This window comes from Hyperoodon ampullatus (genome assembly GCF_949752795.1).
Source record: "Hyperoodon ampullatus genome assembly, chromosome: 4".
Lineage (NCBI taxonomy): Eukaryota > Metazoa > Chordata > Mammalia > Artiodactyla > Ziphiidae > Hyperoodon > Hyperoodon ampullatus.
The window spans coordinates 27160686-27188454 of record NC_136917.1 but is presented as its reverse complement, the minus strand read 5'-3'; the positions used below and the strand labels follow the sequence as shown (position 1 = coordinate 27188454).

The window sequence follows — 27769 nt, the reverse complement described above, 5'->3', positions numbered from 1 at the left end:
TGCCTTCCACTGAGCCTGGGAAACTTCTTCCCCTCCTTACTCTCCACCCCCACCTTCCTCCCTGACTACAATGAAACTGTCCCCATGAATCCTGACTTCTGCTCTTAGGTGGCTCAGGTGTCTGTAACCCATTACCGTTCCCCAGCTCTGCCGCTCACCATGGGCTTCAGTTTCCTCATCTGTAAAATGAGGATATTGATATCCCCTGCCCTCCTGGGATGTTGATAAGGCAAGGAATATAAAGGCCCTCAAAATTATGTGTCTGATTTTGTAATAGGGAAGAACAAATCTGACTCCTTTTTTTTTTTTTTTTTTTGCGGTACGCGGGCCTCTCACTGTTGTGGCCTCTCCTGTTGTGGAGCACAGGCTCCGGATGCGCAGGCTCAGTGGCCATGGCTCACGGGCCCAGCTGCTCCGCAGCATGTGGGATCCGCCCGGACCGGGGCACGAACCTGTGTCCCCTGCATCGGCAGGCGGACTCTCAACCACTGTGCCACCAGGGAAGCCCCTGACTCCTTTTTAGACCTGTTCCTTTTACTTTAACCTTTGTGCCCTGTTGCCTGTGCTTAGTCATGGTGGCTTTGTACCTTTTGTACAAGAATGTTGCCTATAGCCTGAAATATACAGGTGAGCCTATTCTCAAGGCTCTGACATTTAAGAGTCCATTCACATAGAGGTAAAATGTTTCAGAATAGGGAATAACATTTGTTTTGTTGGAGGTTTACAGGAACATCCTGACCTGACCTGCACAGCTGCAAGAACAAAGGATTCCAGCACCAAGAAGTTTGCAACAACTAACTAGGTCCTTCTCTCACTTGCCTTTAAAAGTGCTTTGCTGAAACCCTTTGGGGAGTTGGGGTTTATGGGGCATGAGACACTGGTCTCCTTGCATGGCCTTGCAATAAACCTTTCTCTGCTCCAAACTCCAACTTTTGGTTTGTTTGTCCTCACTGTGCATTGGGCACACGAACTTGCGTTTGGCAACATTTTAAAATGCCTTATGTATCACTCAACGTTATCCTAGTCACCTTTGTACTAACTCATTTAATCCTTGGAAAATCTCCAGGAGGCAGGTACCATCATAACTCCATTTTATAGATGGAGAAACTAAGACCCAGAGAGGTTAGGTAGCTTACGCAAGGTCACACAACTGGGAAGAGGCAGAGCTGGGATTCAAACCCAGACAGGTGACTCCCCCCCACCCCCACCCCCGATCTTAGTTCCCTGACCAGGGATCAAACCCACGCCCTCTGCAGTGGAAGCGTGGAGTATTAACCCCTGGACCGCCAGGGAAGTCCCCACAGGTGACTTCTGGATCCCTGTCTGTTACTGCCTCTTTGATGAATGAATGAATAAATGAATGAATGAAAGAATGAATACCAGTTCCTTCTCTCCTTGGAAAACTCAGAATGAATGTTCCATTTCATTCTTTGGGCTGCCCCAAGGTTTCATCTCCACAAAGCAGGATTAGTTGAACCTCCCCATTTTACAGACAGAAAAACCAAGGCTCAGGAGAGGAGGTGGAATGGGCAGCCCTAAGGTCCAAGCCTCATTATCTGAGCCAAGTTCAGGCCCCTTTCTTGCTTTGTCTCTAGATGAGTGTGCGTGTCTTGCCTGTTCATAGCCTGGCCTGGAAGAGTGGGGGTAGATGGAGAAGCAGGTAATAAACATTTGCTGTTGAGGACCACGTGGGTCAGAATTTCTCAGTCTTTTCCCTGCCCTGCCAAGCCACTCCTGACTCTTCATGCCTAGGACCTGCCTGGGGATGGCCGGAAGCAAGGGACACAGCTGGAAGGGAGGGGCTGGTGTGTTGGGGTTTTCATGACTCATTCATTCATTCACTCAACAACTGTGTGTCATTGTCTATTCTGGGCAATGGGGTTGCAGCTATAAACAACCTGGTACCTGCCCGTGGAAGGGTCACAATTTGCTGGGGGTGACAAACATCAAACTAAGAAATGTCCAACATCATTTCAGTAAGGAACTAGCCATGCAGAAAGTGGGAGGGGGCCCGCGAGTGCTTTTCAGGAACAGTGGATGCAGCAGCTCTGAGGCTGCACGAGCTTGGTGCGTTCTCATAATACCAACACTTATTGAGCACTTAATGTATGCCTCATCCTTTCCAAGTGCATTCACGTGGATTATCTTGTTGAATCCTCACACACCCTTGGGGAGCCGGGGAAGAGTGTTTGATTATTTATCATCGTATTTGGCAGCTGAGGAAATGGAGGCTCAGAGAGGTGAAGCAACTTGCCCAAGGTCACACAGCTGGGAAGTGGAGGAGCTGGGACTTGAATCCATGCTGTTAATCAACACAGTTGCCACCTTTCACTTGGGACAAAAGGGAGGCCCACTCCCCTAGGCAACGGTATGAGAACCTGTGGGCCAGGGCCATGTGCTCTTCACCCTCTGGCCTCAGTCTTCCCATCTGTACAAGGGGGTGTAAGTTACTGATGCCCCGTAAGGCCCCTGGCCCAGAGACAATTGGGTTCTCAGGGGGGCCAGGTTAGAAAATACAAATTTAAGACACCCAGTAAAATTTGAATTTCTGATGAACGAATAATTTTTTTTTACTGAGTGTGTCCCCAATATAAATACGCCTAAGTATAAATATATCACCAACCCCGGCACAACGCCAAGCTGCAGACTACAAGTCCCATAATCCATTGCGACATCCCTTTAGGAACCTTCTGTCATCATTTCTTGATTCTTCTTTCATTCTTTTATCCAAAAATTATATAAACCACCCACTGTGTGCCAGGCCTTGTGTTAAGTTCTGAGGAATACATCAGTGCACAAAGCAGGCACAAGTCTTTGCCCTCATGGTGTTAACATCTATATTTCTTGGGAGTTTTAAGTGATTTTTTCCGAACTTCTGCCAGGAAGACTTCAGCTCCCATGACCCCTTGTGCTTGTTCAATGAGACTACAATTCCCAGGAGACCTAGCGCATCAGGCCGGCCCCTCTCTTCCTTATTCCCAACTTTCCTCCGGGTCGCAAGGTCACGTCCTCCACAACCCTCTTCCCCCTTCCACCTTCTACCACAGCAAAGACAGGGCCTCAGTAAGTTCCGCCGATTATAGGTTTTTTTTTTAAGTCTCCGTATTTTCTGACTTGGGGTTTATGTGAAACCTTAGTCAAAAGGCCCACCACAGCTTCCTCTCTCGGGAAGTAACAGAATGGGCCTACAACTCCCAGCAGGCAGCGCGGCGGGCGGGCGGCCCTCGGCGGTGCCCGCAGGACCCCGGAGCGGGTGCGGGCTGCCCGGCGCGGCGCCCGCAGGACCCCGGCACCTACCCATGCCTAGGTGAGTTCGCGTGAGCTGCCGCCGCCGCCGTCCCGTCCCCGCCGCCGCCCCGCGCGGCCCCGCCGCCGGCCAGGATGCTGGAGGAAGCAGGAGAGGTGCTGGAGAACATGCTAAAGGCGTCGTGCCTGCCGCTCGGCTTCATCGTCTTCCTGCCCGCCGTGCTGCTGCTCGTGGCGCCGCCGCTGCCCGCCGCCGACGCGGCGCACGAGTTCACCGTGTACCGCATGCAGCAGTACGACCTGCAGGGACAACCCTACGGTGCGTGGATCCGGGCTCCTGGCCTCCCCCCGGGGCCGGGCTTTCCCCATGGGCTCCTGACCTCCCCCAGCTTTGCCTCCCCGCACCTGACCTTCCGCTCAGCCTCTCCCGTCCTCGGGGCTCCGGCCTATGCCGGCCAGGATGCCCCCTCCCTCGGTTCGGTCTCTGCTCCCCGGGCCCCAGGACCTGCCTCTCCCACCTGTCCAGCAGGAGTCCAGCCCGCAGACCTCACTTGGGCCGCCAGACACTTACCCAGATCCCAGGCAAGTCCGAGCCTGGATACCTGGACCGACGCTAGGCCCCCAGCTCTCTGCCCCAGGGACCTGCCGCGCTGGCTGCCACAGCACCCCGGCCCCGTCCCCGACAAGGGCTACATGGTCCAGAACGCAGAGCTCCCTCCCACCTTCAGGCCAAGCTGCCCCTGCCCCTTTTCTCCTGGGTCCTCTCTCTCTGATTCCCAGCTGGAACAGAGCCTCAACCTTGGGTCTTCTTCACTTGGAGTGGAGCCTCTCAGCGCGGTTCTGCCAGGCCGAACTGGTCACCCTTACACAGCTCCTGGCACCCCGGTGTGTTTTGTCCAGTGTCTACATTCTGACCCCCTTCAGGGCTCAAGAAGCTCTGATCGCTGACCCCACCCTGGCCCCGTGTCAAGGCCCATCTCTCCCCAGGCTCTGCTCCCTGGTCCCAACTCATGAGCCAGGTTCCTCAGAATTCCTTAGCTAATTCTTCAGTCCCCTGCCTTTGGGCTCCTGAAATCTCTTGGACCCTATTTCTTGCTCCCCGCTTAGGTGCATACCCACCCCTCGGCTTCCTGCAACACCACCGGCCCACCCTGGTTCCTTCTCTCCAGGATTTCAGGCCCCCGCGGCTGGGTCCTGCCCAGCTCCTGTTCCCCGGCCCTGCTCCCTCATCTGTCGAAGTTCTGACCCCAGTGCCCAAGTCATTCTGAATTTCCCTCTCTTTCCCCAGCCTTGCTGTATTTGGTGTTCCAGAACCTTCTGGCCTCTGGTTTCTCTTCCAGCCTGGTGCCTTAAGCCCCCACAAGTCAAGGCCCGCCCTCCCCAGTCCCTCTGGTCGCCTCATCTCTGAGCTCTGGTTCTCTTGGACTAGCCTCTCTTGTTGGAACATCAGGCCTAGCCTGAGCCCCCTGGGTCCTCTGCCACTGCCAGGCCCCTGGGGAGCCCCAGTGTCGGGAGATTCCCCTCAGATCCCTCATCACCCCAGAGTTATGTTGTTTCTGTTTAGTGCAGTGGTTGTCAACCCAGGGGTCGCTGAGTGATGACTTTGGGTTGTCATGACTGGGGGTGCTCCTGGCATCGAGGGGGTAGGGCCAGGGGTGCTGCTCCACACCCCACAGTGCCTGGGACGGCCTCTCCCAGAGAATGATCTGGGCCAGATTGTCAGCAGTGCTGAGGGGGAGAACTTGGGGTTACAGTGACGCCTCTAGACCCCAGGCTCTCGACCTGTGGGGAGGAAGGCCAGGAGCCCCTAACGAGTGGGCAGTTTGTATGCATTGTTGACATCCCCCTGGGGAGAGGGTTTCAGCCGGTGCTGTCACAGGTGGTCTTTTGAGATGTGGCTCATGCAATGGAAGAAGGGGATCTTTAGCATCTTTTGGTGGTTAATTGTAATAAGCTTGAATAGCCACGTATGACTAGCAGCTGCCGTCCTGGTCTAGAGGATCCTGCAGTCCAGCAGCAGGCCTGGATCCTAGAACTCTCCAGGTCAACCCGCCAGTCCTTCCCGCACCCAGTCACTCCGCTGTCCCCTCTCACACTGTACTCGGAGCCTTGCCGGGAGCTCTCCCAGCCCACCCAGCTCCACTCCGGGACCCTTGGGCGGCTGTAATCCAGCAGCCTGAATGCCCCGGATTCCCCCACCGCCTGCTCAGCGCTGGCCTGCTTGCAGGTGTGGCCCCCTCTTCCCGCCCCAGACAGCTGCCGCAGACCCGCTCCCTGACTGCATCATTCTCCTCGCAGGTCCTCGGGAACCTTCTCTCCTTTCTCTCTGCCCTCCTTCCCTCCTCCCCTCCTTTACCTGAGTTCTTCGCCCCTGTTGCTGGATTCCTTCCCGTTCTTTTTTTCTGACCCGGTGTCTCCCCCCACCCCACATGCCTGCCTTTCCGGCCCCCATCTTTGTTGCTCATGGTGAGAAACCCGGATGCTGAGTGGGCTCGGGGGTGAGTGGAGGGGCCTGGCAGGGCGCCCACCCGTCTCAGCTCGCACGTCTACACCTCCACCCAGATCACACCAGGCAGCGTCCCCCATTGGCAGGGATGTGAGGTCCCCACCGCTGCCTGGGGAGATACTGGCGGGATAGTCCAGGAAGGCCTAGTGGTGCAGAGGGAGTTCCGCCTCCTCCCGGGTCGCGGAGCCTCTGAGGGCTGGTCTGCTGGGTCACTGCTGATTGCAGCGTCCCCAGCATCACGCACGCCCTCGGCTCCCGCCTCCTGGTGTAACCCTTGCTCTGGGCCTCCTTTCCCAACTTCCTGTTCGCTCCTGTTGAGAAACAGGCGGGCAGGGTGCCGGGAAGGGGAGGCGTGTGCTCTTTGAACTGGGGTGTGACCCCCCATCCCCCAATGGACTCCGGCCTTTCTGGGCTGGGCCGCTCACGCCCATCCCATTTGGTCCCCTCAGAAACAGCCCTGGGAGGTGGGGATGTGGGCACCCACACCAGGCATGGGACGGGCTCTCCGCCCCTTGCTGGTCGGTGGCTTTGCGCTGAAAAGGACCAGTGCAACCTGCAAGGAGAGAGGACTGGCCCTGGGCCCTCGGTAGAGAAGTCTGTGACCTCTGTCCAGGTCTGGTCCCATTGTGGGAACCAGCGACTTCCGTCCAGGTGTCCAGCGCCCGCCCAGATGCAGGGGTGACCGAGGCTGCGCTGGCTTCAGCCTCATGCCAGCAAAGATGGTCTCTGGGGGCACTTGGGGGGCTGGTGTCCACCTGGTTCTGCTCTCACCCCCTCCTTCCCATCTCTGGAAAGCGGGTCTCTGTAGGCTCCTCAGGCGGTCCTCTGTGTCCCCACCCCGAGGTGACAGGTGACATCTGAGCCGCCCCTGGGAGGCTGCGGTCTCCTGGGAGGCTGCGGCTGGGACACGTGGGACACAGGGGAGGGGCTGTCCGGCAATCCCAGAGCTTCAGGGGCCCCTGAAGGTCTTTGCCGCCCTCCCCCGCCAGGCCCTCCCGGGCTCCCACGTTGCCCTAAAGCAGAGGAAAGGTCCCGGGGTGGGGGTGGGGGTGGGGAGAGGCACACAGCCCCCAGCCTGGGGCGCAGGCCCAGCTTCACTCCTTGGTCACAGACCCCGCCCCTGAGACAGCCCTGCCCTTTCCCACCTGGGGCGCTGTCCCTTCTGTGTTCTGCTGGGCCCCTCCCCCGGACCAGCCGTCAGGATGAGCTGTAGGAAGCAACCCTTCTCCTGATGGCATATTCTTGGGAAGCAGAGGTGGGGACCTCGCTCCTGGCCCTGAGCCTGAGTCCGTCTGGGCCTGGTGCATCCCTGAGGACACAGGTGTAGCCTTGCCCAGCAGCCTTGACTTCCAGGCAGCACATTCTGGCTCCCTGGGGGAAGCAGACCTGTTTCTCTGCATTGTTATTTTGACACTCAACTGTGTGGGTCTCCAACTGGAGGCCCTAAGGGCCGTTTCTGGCCCCCATGTGCAGTAGGGTTTGTTTGCTTGCTTTGTGCATCCTAGGTCAGCCTGGGACCTGTGAGACATTTGGACTCACTGTTGCCTTTGTCACCTGGTGATCTGACCTAAGAATCTGGATTTCTGGCAGCATCCCGCTGAGTGCTGTTGGCCCTGGCAGCTGGGGGCCTGCCTGAGCCCCCTTTCCTCTCAGTCCAGGGATGGCCCCGAGGGCCCGCCGCTGCCTGCCGTGCACCCGTGTGTGCTGGCGCCCCCTCCTCGTCCCGCTGAAATGTCCACGCAGCTTCTCGCCGCCTTTCTCCAGTAGAGCTCTCAGGACAGCAGTGCTCTGTGTGTCTGAGGGGACCTGCTGGCCTTAGAAAAGCGCTCTGTGCAATCCTGGCTGTAGCCTACTTCTGCTCAGGCGGGGAGGGGTCAGCTGCCTGGAAAAGCTTGTGAGCGGGGAGGGGTCCAAGCCGGAAGCAGCCTCTCCCTCCCTCCCTGATTCTCTGGCCCTTTCTTGAGCTCCCAGAGGAGAGAAACGCGGGTGGTCCTGCCCCCAGGGTACACCAGGCCACCTCTGGCATCATCTGTGGTTATCCTGACTAGGGGGCTCCTGGCATCGAGGGGGCGGGGCCAGGGAGGCTGCTCCACACCCCACAGCGCCCAGGACGGCCCAGGGGGAACAATGCAGCCCTGACTGGAAGAAGATGGACAAACCCTGGTGTTTCCCTTCCTGAGGGACTTCTGGGAGACCGGGTGTTGGTTCGTTCCATGTCCTGAGCCTGCTGGGCTGGGAGTCGCCAGGCGATGCTGGGCTTTCACTGTGGTGAACGAGGTCCCTACCCCTGGAATCCCCAAGCTAGTTAGGGGAGTAGATAGCAAGGGCCCTGGGGACATGGACAAGGCCGTGTTAGAGCTGTGAGGGGAGGGCGCCCTGGTCTGAGGAGGGCGGGACGGGGGCCACTGATCAGGTCAGCCAGGGCAGGGTTTGGGTTTTCCTCAGGTCATTGGGAACTGTGGCGGGGGCGGCAGTCCTGTAGCCTGGGGGCTCCCTCTGCTGGGGACTAGACCCTGGGGTGGGTGCTGGGCTCTGTGCTGGGGGTCTCCTGACACCCTGGGCAGGGCGTGAGGCACCCGTGGGACCTTGTGTCCCGGGAGCCACGGGGAACCCAGGGGAGGAGGGCTGGGGGAGCAGGACCGACTGGGTTCCAATCCCGGGGCTCCTGCTGTCGGTCCTGCCTTCTGGGTGGGTGGCCTGGGGGGTTGCTGGCTGCCTCTGTGGGCTGGGGTGAGGGCACCCGCCCCTGAGCTGCCACAGGGACATGGGGCGGGGGGCACAGCACCCAGCCTGGCAGGCAGCCCGCACATCCTCGCGGGGCGGCTGGGTGGGCAGGGACCACGTCACTTTCTGAGGGATGACTGTGGCCGTGGTGCAGTGGCGGGGGGAGGGTGCCAGAGCAGGGACAGTGGGTCCAGCCCTGCTTTAGGAATGTAGGGGTATGGGGGTTGGTCAAAGGAGAAGGGTCTTAGTTTTCGTTGAGTTCTCGGAAGGCCCCGCGAGCCCGGGGTTGGGGTGGGTGTGGCTCCAGTGGGTGGGCGGCCAGCTGAGGGACCCCTCCCTGCAGGCACGCGGAACGCGGTGCTTAACACGGAGGCGCGCACCATCGACGCGGACGTGCTGAGCCGGCGCTGCGTGCTCATGCGGCTGCTGGACTTCTCGTACGAGCGCTACCAGCGTGCCCTACGCCAGTCGGCTGGTGCCGTGGTCATCATCCTGCCGCGGGCCATGGCCGCGGTGCCGCAGGACGTCATCCGGGTGAGGCCCGCCCCGCCCCACCGGCTCCGGCTCCATCCTGTCCAGTCCCCGGTGCCCGACCTCCAGGGGCAGCCCCGGGCCCCCCTGCCCGAAGCCGCCTGAACATTTGTCTCTCCCGCAGCAATTCATGGAGATCGAGCCCGAGATGCTGGCCATGGAGACCATCGTGCCCGTGTACTTCGCTGTGGAGGACGACGCCCTGCTGTCCATCTACGAGCAGACGCAGGCTGCGTCCGCCTCCCAGGGCTCTGCCTCTGCCGCCGAAGGTGGGCTCGGGGCGGGGGCCGTGCGGAGAGGGGCCCCGCTGTGCAGTTTCCAGGACCCCCTCTCCCGGGCTGGGGGATGTTGTGGTGAGCTTGGCAGCCGGGAGCTCTGCCGTTTGACTGGTCCGGGGGCCGTGGGGGAGAGTGAGCTAGCAAAAGTGGCCAAAGAATTGAGCCAAAAGGATCCAATCGCTGGTGTAGGAAAAGGAAGCTGGTGAGAGTGGGCAAGGCAGGCAGGTTTTTCCACACAGTGGACTCGCCCAGCTCCTTGGGGAAACAGTTTGTGGGTATGTGTTTAAGCTGTGAAGGAAGGGTCATTCCTCCTGGCCAGATTATTAGCTGCGTGGATGCTAGACTGGGGGGTGGCAGGCTGTGGCTCTCGGCCGCTTGTTTGTGTAAATAAAGTTTTATTGGCACACAGCCAGTGTTACACACGGCTTATGGGCTTTCACACTACAGTAGCAGAGCTCAGTGGCTGTGAGAGACTGGCCCACAGAGCTGAAAATTTCGACTCTCTAGCACTTTACAGAGAAGATTTGCCAAACCCTCGTCTGGATTAAAGTCTGGACAGTGGCCGTCTGCATTGTGGCAGCACATGAGTGAGGTTTTGGAAAGATCTTAATTTCTAGTTAGAGCGGAAGGGAGGAGGAGGAGTCAGCTGCCTGGTGGAATATTTTGCAGTTGTTAAGAAATGACATCGGGTGTGAGAAAGTGCCTATTTTACATTGGTCGGTGGAAAAAACAGAATATAAGATCATAGATCAGGACCACAACACTTTCTTAGGCGTAGCTTGTTTGTTTTGGAATAACGCTAGGGTTTGGAAGAAGTTGCGGACATACTACGGTTCCTGAGAGGCACTCTCCCAGCTCCCCCAGTGATGACACCTCCCATGGCCATCACGATTGTGGTTTGTGTCGTTGTCGTTGTTGTTTTTCGGCCGCACCGCACGGCTTGCAGGATCTTACTTCCCCGACCAGGGATTGAACCCGGGCCCTCGGCAGTGAAAGTGCGTAGTCCTAACCACTGGACCGCCAGGGAATTCCCACGGTTGTGTTTTTTTTTTTTTTGTGGTACGCGGGCCTCCCACTGCTGTGGCCTCTCCCGTTGCGGAGCACAGGCTCCAGACACACAGGCTCAGCAGCCATGGCTCATGGGCCCAGCCGCTCCGCAGCATGTGGGATCCTCCCGGACCAGAGCTCGAACCCGTGTCCCCTGCACCGGCAGGCGGACCCTCAACCACTGCGCCACCAGGGAAGCCCCACGGTTGTGTTTTTAAATGTGTAAAGAACGGAAGGGCTTGAGACAGGGTGAGCTCACGGGCGTTTTAGGGCAGCCGCTGCCCCCAGCTGAAAAAGTGGCAGGCGCAGTGGACCACTGGCTTACATGGAGCGAGGTGGGCACCACCTCACCTCGGCTCAGGACAGAATGGAACTTTCCTTTTTATGAAACTTGGAGTTCTCATGCCATCTTCGCTTTCGGGGCTGGGCGGGATGATCCTGAGCCATCTGATGGGAAACTCCTATTTTGGGGTCCCTGCTGAAGTGATCCTTGGGAAGCTGGGTCAGAGGTCGTGCACACGCCTTCGTGATTTCGGAACGGTCCCTGATGGTCCTGCAGAGCGAGGGCGCGCACGCACTCCTCACCGGCCTCAGTGGTGTCCGGGTGACTGTTTCACCGGCTCTTATACTGGACACCCAGGTTCTTTCCCGTGTCCAGTTACCACGTTGTGTTCTAGTCTGTGTGGTCAGTTCTGCTTTTGCTCAGACTGAACCCCTGGAGTCTGGGGTGCTGGGGTGGTGAGCGTGCCGGCTCTGGTCTGGGAAGCCCCGGGCCGCAGCAGGGCAGCCCCCGGCTCAGGCCGATCCTCCCCGCCCCTGTCCTCAGTGCTGCTGCACACCGCCACCGCCAACGGCTTCCAGATGGTCACCAGCGGGGTCCAGAGCAAGGCCGTGAGCGACTGGCTCATCACCAGCGTGGAGGTGGGTGCCCGGCGCTCCTTACCGCCCGTCCCCACTAGAGGGAGCCTCTGACTGGGAAATCGGGTCAGATGGCCGCCTGCCCGCCTTATGGAGAGATGGGCCTCCAGCCACACACCCTGCCTCGCCTCCTCCCCCCACCCCTGCCCCACTGAGAGCCCCCTCCCCGAGTGGCCGGCCCTTCCCCTAACAGTAACATCGCGGGAGCTCAGCTGAGCTGGCGGAGAGCAGAGCTCTGGGCAGCAATTAAAGCCTAATCTCCCACCGGGAGGGTGGGTGTATGCAGGCATCCAGGCCAGAGCAAGGTCCAAGTCCTCCCCCTCGCACTGTCCCCACCAGGGTCAGCTCCACGGGCCGCCCGTGGGGTTGTCTCGCTGCACCCGCCCACCCCACCCCCCAAAAAGCCTCCGGCAGTTTTGTTCCCCTCCACCCACGAGGAGGCCACAGCTGAGGCCTTGCAGAGCTGCCCTCTCCAGAGAGTAAGGGGCGTGGGGCCTCAGCACATGCTGCCCCCGGCTCGGCTCCATGGGCCCTGATCCCGACAGGATGACTTTCCCGACTGTTCCCTGCTGGACTTAACCGGGGGCCGGTTTACACAGGAGGACCTCGGCCAGGGCGCCGGACCCCGACCCCCCGAGCTCTTTCTGCACTGTCAGGACGTTGCCGTGCCTGCCGTCAGCGGGGCTCGGCCTTTGAAGGGTGGGCCTGGTTTCCCGGTGGCCAGGTCTGGCCACCCACCGTGTCCACAGTGTAGCCGGCAAAGCCGAGAACACTGCCGCTGGGTGGGGGGCGGCCACGGCCTCGGGCCGGCTGGCCCTTCATGCCTGTGTCTCTGCAGGGGCGGCTGACCGGGCTGGGCGGAGAGGACCTGCCCACCATCGTCATCGTGGCCCACTACGATGCCTTCGGGGTGGCCCCGGTACGTCCGTGCCTTCAGGGCCCCGTGAACACCCTGCGGGACAGGTGTCACCGTGAAGCTTCACTCCCCCAAACAAGACGTGACAGCAGAGGGGCGGTCCCTGGGGAGGCCCACGAGACCCAGCCCGGGGTTCTCACTGGGGGCCGGTCACGCAGGCACCTTGGCCCGGCACGGCCGAGACCCCAGACCCAGGAGGAGAGCAGGTGCCCGTCCGGACCCCATGTCTGCACAGACAGTGTTGGGACAGGGGGCCCCCGAAGTCTGGTTCCCGGCGCCCCCGAGGGCTGGCCTGGCCAGCGTCCCTCCAGGCTGCAGGCCCTCCGGGGCTGTGCCCTCAGAGCCCCCGGCACTTTGGGGTGGGAGGCTCCTGCTGGAGAACCCACAGCCGGCTGAACCGGACAGTGTGGGTGCCGGGAGGGCCTGCGGCCGGGCGTGCGCCCCTGATCGCGCCTTGCGGGCCGCCCCACCTGGGAGGCCAAGGCTGTCCTTGAGGACGCTGGGGCCCAGAGCCCGGCCCTGGACAGTCGGCTCACAGCCACGTTCTCACCCTTTTCATCATCCACCCCCACGGAGCCTTTTTAGACACCTGTGTCCTCGTTTTCCCTTTCCTGTGAAATTTTCTTAAATTTTTGAGATGTGATTCCCATAACATAAAATCCATCCTTTTAAAGCACGCAATTCAGAGGTTTTTAGTGAATTCACAGAATTGTGTAGACATCACCGCTCTCTGCTTACAGAGTGTTTCATTTCTCCAAAAGAAGCCCCGCCCCTATGAAGTCACCCCACCCCTCCCCCAGCCCCTGACAGCCAGGAACCCACTCTCCGTGTCTGTGGATCGGCCTGTCCTGGACATTTCCCCTCAGTGGGGTCACACCCTGTGTGTCCTTCTGTGTCTGGCTTCCCTCACTGAGCACCCGTCGGCCCCTCCCTGTGAACTAGAACGTCATCGCACTCCGTGTGTCAGTTGGTGCGCTGTGACTGTGGGAGGGTCCCAAGCCATGCAAACAGCTCAGCTTTTTTCTCTCCAAGAACCAGTCGTTCCCCGTGGGGAATGTCGCCTTAGAGCGCAGGACCCAGATGCAGGGTGGGGTGTGTTCACAGCGCGGGGGAGCAGAAGGCCAGGGGTCCAGCTGGAGGGAGCTCCCAGGGCAGATGCCCAGGCTGGACGGAGGCTGTGCACGGGACTTCCCACGCGCGTGGAGGCCGGGCAGCGCCCAGGGGCCATCGGTCTTGGGTTTGGGCTGTGCAGGGCGGGTGAGCCCAGCTGCGCTGGAGATGTGGACCAGGGGCGAGATGCGGAGGGGGGTTGGGGGGGTGTGAGGCACCACGTGTGGACGTGGGGTGACCTCGGCCTCCTCTCTGCACACCCGCAGTGGCTGTCGCACGGCGCAGACTCCAACGGGAGTGGCATCTCCGTGCTGCTGGAGCTCACCCGTCTCTTCTCCAGGCTCTATACCTACAAGCGCACCCACGCCGCGTAAGTGATGGGGGGCAGGGCGGTTCCGACCCTGGAATCACAGTGTCAGGTCGTGGGGCCCAGCTCCTCCTGGGTGCACCCCCGGGAATCCCCCCCAGGAGGTCGGGCTGCCCTCGCTCCTGGAAGAGCCGGGGACGCTCCAACGGCAAGAAGCAGAAATACCTGCGAGCCGGTCGCTCAGGCTGGCGTGTCCCCGTCGCGGCCCCGGGCACGGCTGGTCACCGGTGTGGGCGCTCGTCCCCACACCACGCTGCCCTGGGGCGGCAGGGGCCCAGTGACGAGCGAGTCTCCCTGAGCTGCCGGGCCCGGCCCCACACACGCAGGTGCCCTGAGCGGCAGGGGTGCTCACGTCCTGGGCGGGGAAGGGAGGTTGAGATCAGGGTGTCAGCAGGACCACGCCTCCTCCTGAAACCCCAGGGGAGGGTCCTTCCTGCCGCTGCCGGGTTCCAGCAGCGGATTCCTCGGTCCCAGCGTCAGGTGGCCTTCTCTTCCTCCGGGTGTCTCCCCTCTCCTATAAGGACCGTCGTGGCCACGGTGGGATGGATGGGGCTGGGGGTGTGGCGTGGGGATATGGTCCTTCACAACACCCCTGGCTTCAGTCCTTCTCGAGGGACAGGGTGCTGAATCACCTGTCATTTTTTATTTCCCGGTTGGTCCACCCAGTCTCTCCTGGTTTCGAGAGTTCAGAGAGGCCCCTGAAGCCATGCTTCTTGCCAGAGGGGCAACAGAGCTGTGCTTCTCACCTGGAGCCCCCGGGGGACACTGGGCCATGTCTGGGGACATTGTGACCATCATGACTCGGGGACTCCTGGCATCCATTGGGCGGGGGCCAGGGATGCTGCTGCATACCCCGCAGCACCCAGGACGCCCCGATGTCTGCAGTGCCGGGATAGGGAGGCCCAACCCTGCAGGCTGGTTGGATTTCGTACTTGGGAGTGGGGACCACTTCCTCCTTGTCGGGGACCTGGACTCCCACGTGTCAACGCTGGCACCCCACTGCTTCCCGCCAGGTACAACCTCCTGTTCTTTGCTTCTGGAGGAGGAAAGTTCAACTACCAGGGCACCAAGCGCTGGTTAGAAGACAACCTGGACCACACAGGTGAGCGGCCCCAGCGGCCAGGGTGGGGTCTGGGCCCCTGGTACTCCCCCCCACCTCCACCCACCAGCCCTCACTGCACTCAGATTCCAGCCTGCTCCAGGACAACGTGGCCTTCGTCCTCTGCCTGGACACCCTGGGCCGGGGGGAAAGCCTGCACCTGCACGTGTCCAAGCCGCCCAGGGAGGGGACACTACAGCACTCCTTTCTGCGGGAGCTCGAGACGGTAGGCGCCCCGCCGGAGGCCAGGCTGGGACATGGGAGTTTTGCGCACCCTGGGGCCTTGGGTGAGCCTCAGGTGGGTCTTCTGGTGGGGGGGCAGGTGGGCTTCTCCCTGGGTTCCAGAAGCAGGAGGTTCGGGGAGGGACTTGGGACCCGCCACAGAGACAGGTGGGGCTGGGGTGCGGCCCGCGGGCGCCGGGCAGAGCCTGACAGTGCCCCTTGCAGGTAGCCGCCCACCAGTTCCCCGAGGTGCGGTTCTCCATGGTGCACAAGAAGATCAACCTGGCAGAGGACATCCTGGCCTGGGAGCATGAGCGCTTTGCCATCCGCCGGCTGCCTGCCTTCACCCTGTCCCATCTGGAGAGCCACCGTGACGGCCAGCGCAGCAGCATCATGGACGTGCGGTGAGCACCACCGTCGGAGCAGGCATGGGCTGGGGCATCAGCTTGTCCTGGGGCATCCGGCAGGCTTCCTGGGGGAGGTGGCGCTAGAACTGAGGGGCACGAGCCAGGAGAAGGGTTTGGCTCGGTGGAGGGAAGACTTGGGGCGGGGGAGGCGGGGGACCTCCCGGGGCAGCCCCCCACCCCACGCCCACTCAGGTCAGGATGTGTTGCCTCTGAGGCTCCTCTTCTACGGTCCTGTGTTGCTGGCAGCCCTTGGTGTCCCTGCGCTTGTGGCTGTGCCACCGTCCCCACCTCCGTGGTCACGTGGCCTCTCTCTTGTGCCTGTGTCCGAATTCCCCCCCTTATGGGCACACCAGCCATGGGACTTCAGGCCCCCCTACCCCAGTGCGATCACATCTTAGCTAATAACGTCTGCGGAGACCCTACTTCCAAATCGGGTCCCTTTCCCAGGTTCCGGGTGGGCGTGAATTTGGGGGACACTGTTGCCCCCACTACAGGGCGTTACAGCAACTCCACGCTCAGCAGCCCGTGGAAGCGGGCGTCCTGACCTCCCCCAAGGTCCAGAGGAGGAGATAGGCCTGGGGCCGCCAGTCACTGAGGCAGACACGCGTCCACAGGGCGCAGGCTCAGCCCGGGCGCCCAGGGTGCAGGGCAGCCCCGTCGGGGGCGGGCCCGGCCCAGAAAGGAGCCCGCAGTGCGGGGGGCACCCGTCTGCTGGGAGGGCCGTCACGCTGCTTGTCTTTACCATTATCAGGTATATGTGCGCTCTTGGCTTTCGGCGATTATGAATGACGCCAATTCCTGATACGTGTGTTTTTAAACCTTGCCCTCCAAGGTCCCGGGTTGACTCCAAAACCCTGACCCGAAACACGAGGCTGATCGCCGAGGCCCTGACCCGTGTCATCTACAACCTGACGGAGAAGGTGAGCCCCCGCCCGCAAGCCCCCCGCCCGCCCGGCCGCTGGCAGGTCTGGACTCAGCCCCATGCTCTCCTCTCTCCGCAGGGGACGCCCCCGGACATGCCAGTCTTCACAGAGCAGATGGTAACGGGCGGGTGGACGGGCTGGCAGGAAGGGGGCGCCGGTGGGGTGGGGCAGGGTCCCGTGACCACAGCCGCTTCCCCGCAGCAGGTCCAGCGGGAACAGCTGGACTCGGTGATGGACTGGCTGACCGCCCAGCCGCGGGCCGCCCAGCTGGTAGGCAAGGACGGCACATTCCTCAGCACGTTGCAGCACCACCTCAGCCACTACCTGAAGGAGGTCAGGCCGCACCACGTCAAGGCCGACAAGCGGTGAGGCCGGGCGCTGCCCCTCCGGCCAGCGGGTGGGCTCTCCTAGGGCCTTCCTCCCCCCAGGGCCAGATGGAGCAGACAGAAACACTGGATGAAAAATAAACACGATAAGTGAGAAGTGCACGTGCCCCGTTCAATGAGTTCCAGGTGAACCACAATTGTCTCAGTGTAGGTATAGCCCACGCAGTGTCTGGGACATACTTACACTGAAGGTCCATTTCTTCTGTATCTGCAGTCCTCGTAGAACTGAAGCCCTGTGTTTTATGTGGCAGCCCTATAGTCCCAGCTACCCTTCATGGACCTTTTGTGTTCTGTGCCTCGGGTGACTCATACTCCAGGTCCCCTCCTGCCCTCGGGATGCTCTTCCCCACTTCAGGCCTCCTGAGTTTTGTCTTCTTTCTGTCCAGTGCTCCCACGCTCCCTGGTTGGGCTGAGCAAGGACCGAGGAGGGGTGTCGGGGGGATCCACAGGCAGGAGACACCCCCCAGAAAGCTTGGTGCCCCTCGCTGGCTCTCTACCTTCCTCCCAACTCTTGTCGCTCCAGGGAGAGCAAGCTCTTGAATAGAAGAAGAAACTGAGGCTCAGAGTGGACCCACAGCTGTGGAGCTGGGGGCCTGCAATTCCTAGGCTGTGGTCGTTCTCCCTCTATAGAAAGGCTTCCCAGACCAGATAATTTCCACAGTTAACACACTTAGTTTTAGAGAGTACACCCCAGAAAGCAACAGGAAAGACATTAGTTGAGAATAAAGCACAGTCCTTCCCCAGGAGGGACAATGGCAACCTTGTGCAGGCACACACCTGGGGTGCCCCCTTCCCCCACCACGTTCCTAGGCTGGTGGGACTTCCAGTGGCCCAGCTGTCAGGGTGAGCCTGCTGAGAAAGCGCTCTCTCACCAGGGACCCTGAGTTTGTCTTCTACGACCAGCTGAAGCAGGTGATGAACGCCTACAGGTGAGCACCCTGGGTCACCATCCAGGGGACTGGGTCCTCGGGACAGCTGGGGAGCAGCCCCCTGATCCATCCCGCCGCCCCCTCCCCTCCCCAGGGTCAAGCCGGCCATTTTCGACCTGCTTCTGGCCGTCTGCATTGGCGCCTACCTCGGGATGGCCTACACGGCGGTCCAGGTGAGCAGGGGACTGGGGAATGCGAGGCCTCTCAGGAGACCCCTTGGGCGGCCCAAGGGCCTTCCTATTGGTGGGGTTGCCCGACCTCACTGGAGCCCTCCCGCTGCCCCCAGCACTTCGACCTCCTCTACAAAACAGTTCAGAGACTGCTGAAGGCCAAGACGCAGTGACGCAGCTGCTCGGCGCCGGCAGGAGGGCAGGGCCTTGCCCCTCGGCGGCTGTAACCCTGAATTACAGAGCTTTTCTGTGTTGCTCTTGAGGATTTGGGGGCTTCTTTCTCTTGTTTATCCTTTGAGCTCCCTCGGAGGAGCGCTGGTGGAGGTCTGGTCTGGGGCCTGGCCACGGACTCGGGGACAGACGTGTGGATGAACCCCTGCCCTGGAGTCGGCCCCGTGGCCCTCGGGGCGCATAAGCCACGCCAGGAAAGACGAACCGTGCCCAGCTCAGCCTCAGCCTCACCCCAGCCCGTGATGCTGACCGTGGACCTGGTGGTCACAGGCCAACAGGGTCAGGGCCAGGCCACCCCCATGCTGGCTCTGCATCTGACCTCGAGGCTGTCCCCACCCGCTCCGTCGACCCGGGTACTCCCTTCCCTCCCGTCTGGAGAGGGTGGCGCCGCCTCTGGGTCTCCGGGTTCTGGCCGCTCCCTCACAGCCTTGTACCCTCACCCAGCTGGCCCTGGGACGTGACTCCCCTGAGCCCCCTTGGGCGGCTGGCGCCTTGAACACCTGGCAGCCTCCCCAGGGGCCCTTGCGCTGCTCACCCTGCTTCGCGCTGCCCCTGCCCCGGATTCTTGGGGCTCTGCGCTCAGCCTGTCCCCCTGCGGAGCCCCGGGGGTGGGGGCGGCCCCTCTGCCCCTTTCCCTGGGCCTTGGTTTCCTCATATGCGAGGAGGAGGATGCTTTCGGGGGGAGTGGGCACCCCCCCACCCCAGGAGGAGACGTGACCATGGGAGCAGCTCTTCCTGGGACCCTGAGGGGGCGGGTCCGGGCCTGAGCCCCACAAACCAGGTGCCTGTTGGGGCCTGAGCCGCTTGGAAGGGGTGGAGCGGGCAGGGCTGGGACTGACCTCAGGGAGACCCAGGTGTTCAGATTCATTAGCAATACAGTCAGTTAAGTGTTGAGTGCTGGGGGGCCAGGGTCCAGGAGAGGGGACTCCAGGGGCCTCCTGGCCACCAGGGAGGGCTCGCCTGCCTTCCAGTTCTGAGGGGCCTGGAGGGGCTGGGGACTGGCTCGCTCCCAAAGCCGCCCGACGCTCACTGGAGGGAACGGTCTCCTGGGGGCTCCTGGCTCGGCTGACCGTCCTGTCAGGACTGGGAGGGGCAGGCGTGGAGGCTGCAGGTCCTCTGTCTCGTCCCACCCTCTCCCTGCCCGGTGGCCCGTCTCCCCCAAAGACTGTTTACCGAATGCCCGGCCACCTCTGGGGCAGGAGTGGGCCCGGCCCCGCCCGGCCCATCCTATCCTTCCCCATGTGTGAGTGTGTGAGACGTGGACGAGCTGTGGTTGCCGCGTGAGCGTCCTTCCTCCCCAGGGCACATGGTCAGGATCTCTGACCAGTTGGAGCTCAGGATGCTTGTGGGACGCGGCCGGACGATCAGAAATAAAGCCATAACGAATGACAGCCTTGTGTGTCCTGTCCTATCAGGGGCTGGGGCCTCAGGGTTCAGTCCTGCCCACCTGAAAGTGGTTTGCGTTTCCTCGGGGGGTGCGGGGGCCTGGTGCCCGTATAGAGAGCAGGGTCAGCATCCCTCCTGCCCCCAGCTGAGACCACCACCACTCCCCACTGCAAAATGGGGGTAAAAACCAGCTCAGAGCTGATGGGACAGTGGGGCATGTTCCTTTCCTGTGGTGGCTGTACCACAAACTCAGTGTCTCAAAACAGCAGGGATTTGTCATGTCCCAGCTCTGGATGCTGTGAGGGCGAGGATCCCAGGTCTGTCCCGGCTTCTGGTCTCTGTGTCGCGTGGCCGTCTTTTCCTGTCTTCTCTCATAAGGATGCGTCTTTGGGTTTAGGGCCCATCCTACTCCAGCAGGACTGCATGCCAACTAATCACATCAGCAAAGGCCCCATTTCTCCATAAGACCATAAGTCTGAAGTTCTGCGTGGACGTGAAATTTGGATGGACACCATTCAACCTGATGCAGGGGTGCAGTGGCTGTGTGAAGGCCACGCCCATTGGTCAGGCGCCGCCCCCCCGCGCCGCCCCCCAACCGCAGACCAGACTACGGGGAGGCCCTGGCTGGGCTGTGGTGCCCCGTGCAGCTCAACACAGGGGTTCCGGCGTCGGGTTCTCTGCTCTGGGCCTGGGAGCTCCGAGGGTCTGCCTTGAACAAAGCCCTGCCCTCAGGAGCTTGGGTTCGCGGGGCGGGGGAGGATACACACAGTACAGAGACGTATGCTGCGGGGACATGAAGCCACAGGCGACGGAGGCAGTGCGGGGGTGCAATTTGGACGAGGCATCGGGGGAGCCAAGGGAGGGGGCTGTGGGATCCTTTATCCCGGGGAGGTGGGACCCTGGGGGGCTGTGGGCAGAGGAGGGGGCGGGGCCTGACTCAGGTGCTCACAGGCGCCCTCTGCTGGCGGCTTCGGGGGGGACAGACGGGGGAGGGCGCCAGGCGCCGAGGACTCTGCTTGTCCAGGTGGGGGCACAGGAGGGGAATGGGCTGGTTTCCCCAAACCCAGAGGAGGGGCTAGGAGGGTGCTCCTGGGACCGTGTGGGCCAGACCGCAGGGGCTGATCAAGTTGCCTTAGTGACACCCGTAGTCAGGGTCAGGGTCACAGCCGCCTCTCCTCAGACCCTCCTCTCCTCCGACCCTCCTCTCCTCCCCCCACTGCCCTCCCCCACCCCGCCCCCCACCGTCCTGAGGCTGGAAGGTGGCTCTGGCCCCAGCACGGACTCATGTGAAACTCCCCACGTCTCAGGGGCAAAGCCAGCCCCTCATCTCCTCATTTCAACACAGGTTGATATTTCTTCCTCGTTTTCCACAAAACTGTTCCATTGACTGTAGCCAAGAAAAGGAAAATCGCAACAACACCGGCCCGGCAGACAGAGACGGCCACCATCTACATGCTGGAGCCTTATCCTGTCCCCACACCCCCAGGTACGTGAGTGTGTGTACACGTATGTACCTGAAACCTCGTTCTGGAATTGAGGTTCATGTATAAAAATGGTTTAAGGGCTTTCCTGGTGGCGCAGTGGTTGAGAGTCCGCCTGTCGATGCAGGGGACACGGGTTCGTGCCCCGGCCTGGGAAGATCCCACATGCCACGGAGCGGCTGGGCCCGTGAGCCATGGCCGCTGAGCCTGCGGGTCCGGAGCCTGTGCTCCGCAACGGGAGAGGCCACAACAGTGAGAGGCCCGCGTACCGCAAAAAAAAAAAAAAAAAAAAAGGTTTAAGTGTTTCTCTCCATAGGCACAGTGGACAGGCACCCATGAAACCATCCCACATGGAGGGCGTGGAGTGAGCGTCATCCTGAACCCCCGGCTCCCCTTGCACCCCCTCCCTCCGCCCTCCTCCTCCCCAGGCGCCCACTGGTCCCGTCACTACAGATCAGTCTTGTTCAACTGTGGAGTCAACCAGTATTTCCCCACCTCCCCGCCACATGCCAGGTACCGTGCGGGGGCCCGCAGACGCAGCCGCCAAACGGAGACCGTGGGGCTCGCAGTCCGCTGGGAAAGACGGATAAGTAAAAATAACGCCCGGTGGACATGAGGGGGCTCTTGAGTGAAATCGGGATGACAGGACGGTGGTCCAGGCAGAGGGCACAGCCCGTGCAAAGGTCCTGGGGCAGTACCATGCCTGGTGTGTTGCAGGAACAGTGAAGAGGAAGCCTGTGTGTATGCAGCAGCGTGAGGGAGGGGGAGAGAGGGAGGAGGGGAGGGCAGGGAGGCCCCCAGGACGTTGGTGGGCTTTTGCATTCTGCTCTCAGTGTGATGGGGAGCTGTAGGAAGGGGTGGGCTGAGGAGAGGAGGGATGTGGAGAGGTCACTGGCTCCCAGGGGACAGTTATGAAGATGCCCACGTTCCTTGGGCTCCCTCAGTGCCCATGAGCGTCATCCGAGGTCCCCATCAACCCTGGGCAGCAGCAAGCGATTTGGGCAAAGGTGTCCTCCAGCGAGGGCATTGCACCCCCCACGGGGACCCCCAGGGGGTCACATCCAGTGGCTTTGATCTCTTGCCAGGGGTCTTTATTTTAAGACTGTAAAACAGGAGGCGCGTCCCATGAAACCACCTCGGTCCCTCCCCCTTCTTCACAGAGGCATCGTCCACTGTCTGTAACTTTGTCATTCTTTTAAAAACGTTTACATGCACATTTATGGATCCAGGGACAATATTCAGCATTGCTTGGTGTGTGGCCTACACATCTTATATGGGTGGCATTGTGCCGTCCCTCTCTTGCATTAACTCTTGCTTTGGCATCTCCCACTTACACCCCACATCCCTTTTCCCTGCTGTGTAGTATTCTACCCTCAGAAGACACCACAACTTACCCACCCGGCACCCTGCTGATGGACATACCATTGCAAGCTTCATAGGTGCCTCTTGGGAGGGAGCGTGTTTAACCAGAGGTCAGAGAACTGCAGCTCATGGCTGCATCCGGCCCCACTCCCTGTCATTGTAAATAAAGCTTTATTGGCACACGGCCACACCCACCAGACTGTGTAGGGTCCATGGTTACTTTCTCACCAGGGACCCACCAACCCCCAAGTGCTTACCTTTACGGCTCTTTCCAGGAAAATCTGTGGCCCCCAATCTGCCCTCTGGTTTTTCTCCTTTCTCATCGTGAGAAAACTTTGGCCGCTACCAGAGCAGAGTAGCTCTGTGGTCCTTTTGTGGGGGACATACATCCTTGGCTTCTTAACGACATTTCAGTCTCAGTTCTGAGAGTTACTGCTGATTTTAATCGCCGTTTGACCTACAGCAGGTCCAGAGGAAATCAAGCCGGGGTGGGGGGAAAAGGGGCGGGTGGGCTATTTCAGGAACCATGAATGAAGTGGGAGTGTCATTCCTGAGCGCAGTGTGATGTAGTGTCTGCTGGGCGTCTCCACGGAGAGTCACTGTTTCCCCCTTTGTGATTAATAAGCAATTTGCGAGGAGATCCTTCAGTCTCTGCAAATATCACTCCTCCTCCAGGTCACCCCACAGTGTCAATGCCCACTGACGATTCCTGCCCGAAACCAGGACCCTGGTGCCCAATGGGGACCCTCCTTCCATCCCTCCTAAAGGTACAGGTCAGGATCACATACCTGCTTTTATGTCCAATTTACAGAGAACAAAAGGGAAATCCAGGCAGGTGAAGCATCTTGCCTTGAGGTCGCGTGGCAAAAGGGCACAGCTGGCGTTCAGACAGGTTTTTTTAATTTAAAAAAAAAAAAGCCTTATTGAGATATATTCACATACCATAAAATTTACCCTTTCAAAGTGTATAGTTCAGTGGGTTTTAGTACATTCATAGAGACGTGCATCCATCACCTCTATCTAATTCCAGAACATTTCATCACCCCAAAAGGCAACCCCGTCCCCATGAGGAGTCACTCCCATCCCCTCCCCCAGCCCCTGGCAACCACGAACCCACTCTCTGTGGATTTGCTTGTTCTGGACGTTTCACAGAAACGGCATCCTACAATATAGAAACCCACGCAGTTTTGATGGCAAGTTACTGGATCACACTGAGGCTGGCTCATTCAGAAAAGAGTATTTATTCATGTCTTTCTCATTCTAACTTGGGGGGGGGGAAAACCCTGACGACTCTGGCATTCAACATGGTGTGCACCCAACCCCTATTGTTCCCAAGCTCAAATTCCCAGGGCAAGAAGCCCTGTGGGGCAGGTGTCCACTCCTGTGGTGAAAGGGTGGGGGGAAGGGGCCACGGCCCCTGGGCGGCCACGGCTGGATCTCTATTCCTGTTTCCAGCCCCTCCTTCCTTCCTTCCCCTTCTCCAGGCTTTCTCAGGGTTGGCCAAGCTGTGCTTCAGACCTCCCCCTCCCCGACCCCGTCCTGTCCAGGGAGTGGGGTTTGCTGAAAGAGGGAACGGAGAGGTTGGTCCAATGAGGAATCATTTCCCATCCCTGAAGCCAAATAGTGGGGAACGGGGAGGATCCGGGGTCCCTGCAAGAAAGTGGATGGGCAGCTCCTTCCCAAGCGAGGGAAGGCAGTGGAGTTGGAGGCACTGAGAACTGTAGAGCTCTGGCTGCTTGGTGTCCTTAGATGTGTGAAGTCGGCAGGCATCTGGGGCAGGTGGGGACTGCGGTATAGTGTTTCTGGGGGACGCATCCTGAGCCCCTAGGCCCTTGTAGGATGGGCCTAGGGCTTCAACCCCCTGGAATGTGCCAGAAGAGCTGTACACAGCCTGGGCAGTGAGGGTCTTCGAGGCATGGAGGGGGCAGAGCCAAAGGGCACCAGGGTCAGAGGGGACGGGGGTGCGGCCGACCATCACCCAGGAAGACACGCAGGCCGGCTGTGCAGAGACCGCTGAAGGGAAGGGGCCACTGGCACAGGGCAGCTCCAGGCTGGGCCTCTCGCCCCACTTGCTGACTCTGTCCCGCTGGCTGACCTTTCCACTGACACCAATAACCCCCAAGCAGAGGGGGGCAAGGCAGGGACTCGGAAAGGGCATTTCCCTTCGTGGGCTCAGCCTTCTTCACACCCACACCCTATGAAATGATAGTCGTGCTAGTAAAAGTCAAGACGGGAACGCAGTGGATGTCTCCTCATAACTTTGCTGCCCTTACCTGGAGGCAGAGTCCCAGGCCGCACCTCAGACCCACAAGATGGGGATCTGCATTCCTGGCAGGATGCCCAGGTGGTCTTGTGTACATCTGAGAGGTGCCAGCCGGGACTCTGCCCCCTGACCCCAACCTGGCCCCTCTGCTGAGGTAAGCACCTTACCTGTCCACATCAGCAATACTCACCTGGGGCAGTTCTGCCCCCAGGGGGCCCTGGGCCGTGTCTGGGGACATCTGTGGTGGCCACGACTGGGGGTGCTCCTGGCACCGAGTGGGTGGGGCAAGGGTGCTGCTCAGCCACCCACAGAGAATGACCTGATCCCAAATGTAGACAGTTTTCCTTTAAGATAAGTTTATTTAAGTTTGGGTAATTATTTTGAGAAAACCTATTCTGGGAGATGAACACTAAGCAAGTGCAAAGGTCCTGGGGCAGGTTTTTGACGACAGATCCAGAGAGCCAGGCAACTTGCCAGAAACCTCCCAGCCCAGGATCCCCCAACAGGCTCTGTTCCCACCCTCGTTGGCTTTTAAGTAACAGCCCAAACCGTGGGCCTCCTGCCATGATGCCAATGTGACAAGGTTCCCTCTGGCTGATAATAAATCAGAGAGTCGGCCTCGAGAGCTTCAAATGCTTTCAAGCGCACAGCCTCAGTTTTCTCTGCCATGACCTTTTCCCTGATATGGCTGAGGTGTGTCAGGGAATAAACTCCAGGGATGAGTATTGTTCAGGATGTGGGATGCTGAATTTAAGTTCCCGGAGGCCAGACTCAAGCTAGACTGGGCTCTTCCCCTCAGTGGAAGAAAGAGGCTGAGAAAAATGCCTCTTTGACTCACAGGAGAGCTGGTGGGGTTTTATTTTTATTCTTTTAAACGACTCTCCCGGCACATCAGAGGGCCACAGGGCTTCAAGCATCCTGTCTCCATGGAGACAGAGCCTGTCTCCAGCCTGGCTCCACAAGCCCAGCCTGGGGCTGAGCCCAGAACCAGGGGCTGGGCAGGGCCAAGGGGTGGAATGTTCTAAGAGGACTCTGGACCCCTCACCTGGGCTCTGCTCCTCCCCCAGTCCTGACGTCCTGCTCCTGTCTGGGGGTGGGCAGCTGGCTTCTGGTAACAGTCATGATAATAGCCATTTATTGAATGATAAAGATGTCCCAGGCGCTATGCTGAGCCTCACCTATTAGCTCACTGAATCCATGCCAGGGACTTCACCCTCTTAATCTCACTTGGCAAATAAGGAAATGGAAGCTTGGCTGTGTAAAGCATGGGAAAGACGGTGTGGGATCACGGGAAACGTGTGGGTTCTGGAGTCCAGGTGGCTGGGTTCAAATCCCAGTACTCTCACTGTGTGACTTTGCCCAAGTGACTTGACCTCTCTGGGCCTGTTTCCCCCTCTATAAAGTGGGTATGGGAACAATACTTACCTCTTATGTTTGCTATGAGGGTGAGTTTGCCTGGGGAGCAAAGTTTAAGGGGGGGATGCCAAAAAACATCATCAAGGTAAAGATTATTTTAATGCAATAATTTTTTCTTTTTTTTTGAAGATCTGGGTTGTGTTATTTATTTTTATAAATTTATTTATTTTATTTATTTATTTTTGGCTGCGTTGGGTCTTCATTGCTGCGCACGGGCTTTCTCTAGTTGCGGCGAGCGGGGGCTACTCTTTGTTGCAGTGCGTGGGCTTCTCATTGCGGTGGCTTCTCTTGTTGCAGAACACGGGCTCTAGGCGCGCGAGCTTCAGTAGTTGTGGTGCACGGGCTTAGTTGCTCCGCGGCGTGTGGGATCTTCCCGGACCAGGGCTCAAACCCGTGTCCCCTGCATTGGCAGGTGGATTCCTAACCACTGCACCACCAGGGCAGTCCAATGCAATAATTGAAAAAAACTAAAAATAATGTGAAAAAATCCATGGTGAACAAAATGTCAACATTTTAAATAGAATCAGAATTACTGAGGTTTCCTTTGGCTCAGTATGGCACTGTTACTGATGCTGTTTTTATTTTAAAATAAAAACAAAGAAAATAAATTTAAAATGAAGTCCGTGTTGGTAGACTGCCCCCAGTGGCTGTGTGGTGTTCTTTCTCTTACAGCCACTGATCCCTGTTTCTCCAACCCTGCCTCAGGGCCTTTGCACTTGCCACTTCATTCTCATCTTTGCTTGAAGGCCATCCGCTCTAAGTCTTCCCTGAATTTGCCTCCTAAAGCCATCCCTCCACTTCTGTTTCCTCCATTGCATTGATGACAGTGTAAAATATCTGGTTTATTTGTCTGTACCCACCCCAGGCATTTGCTGTGTGGATCAAATGAGTTCATACATGTCAAGCACTTGGCACAGAGCCTGGCGCCTGGAAAGAGCTATGTGGCTTATCAATAAACAAGTAACTGGGGCTTCCCTGGTGGCGCAGTGGTTGAGAGTCTGCCTGCCAATGCAGGGGACACGGGTTCGTGCCCCAGTCCGGGAAGATCCCACATGCCGCGGAGCGGCTGGGCCTGTGAGCCATGGCCGCTGAGCCTGCGCGTCTGGAGCCTATGCTCCGCAACGGGAGAGGCCACAACAGTGAGAGGCCCGCATTCCGCAAATAAATAAATAAATAAATAAACAAACAAGTAAGTATATAGCAAATTAGAATTAAATTAATTTAATTAAAATGAGTATAAATGCTATGGAGGAAAAAGGAAGCCTGAGAAAGGAAGTAATGGTAGCTGAACGATTTTCGATCAGGTGGACAGAGAAAGTGATGGGAGATCGAAAGAGTGGGCCATGCACCATTTGGGGGAAGGGAATTTCAGGCACAGCCCGTGCAAAGGCCCTGGGGCAGGACCATGCCTGGTGTGCTGGAGGAACAGCCAGGAGGCCCGTGTGTCTGGAGCATAGTGAGCGAGGGGGAGAGAGAGGGAGGAGGGGAGGGCAGGGAAGGGACAGGGCAGGTTGTGCATGGCCTTGTGAGCTGCAGGAAGGACTGGGGTTTTAATTTTGGGACATCTTTGGAGAGTTTTTTTTTTTTTTGAAGTATAGTTGATTTACAGTGTTGTGTTAGTTTCAGGTGTACAGCGAATTGGTTTGGTTTTATATATATATGTATTCTTTTTCAGATTCTTTTAATATCTTTTCTTAAAATTAATTAATTATATTATTTATTTATTTATGACTGTGTTGGGTATTTGTTGCTGCGCACAGGTTTTTCTCCAGTTGCGGCGAGCAGGGGCTAATCTTCGTTGTGGTGCATGTGCTTCTCATTTCGGGGGCTTCTCTTGTTGTGGAGCACGGG

The 27769-nt window shown here is 59.1% G+C and overlaps 1 protein-coding gene across 2 annotated transcripts; it reads left to right on the top strand.

Annotated features, from left to right (window-relative positions):
* Nucleotides 1-3340: 3340 nt before the first annotated feature.
* On the top strand, nucleotides 3341-18044 carry NCLN (nicalin). 2 transcript variants are annotated; one of them, XM_079703603.1, is made up of 15 exons: nucleotides 3341-3565; nucleotides 8820-9010; nucleotides 9132-9276; nucleotides 11159-11253; nucleotides 12089-12169; nucleotides 13543-13646; nucleotides 14657-14745; nucleotides 14829-14968; nucleotides 15190-15368; nucleotides 16204-16291; nucleotides 16373-16411; nucleotides 16499-16659; nucleotides 17556-17609; nucleotides 17704-17782; nucleotides 17896-18044. In XM_079703603.1, the coding sequence occupies exons 1-15, from the start codon at nucleotides 3382-3384 to the stop codon at nucleotides 17950-17952; spliced, it is 1686 nt and encodes a 561-aa protein (XP_079559729.1). In that variant the 5' UTR covers nucleotides 3341-3381; the 3' UTR covers nucleotides 17953-18044. The 2 variants fall into 2 exon arrangements, with proteins under 2 accessions (XP_079559729.1, XP_079559728.1); XM_079703602.1 differs by having other exon boundaries at nucleotides 16496-16659.
* Nucleotides 18045-27769: the final 9725 nt, after the last annotated feature.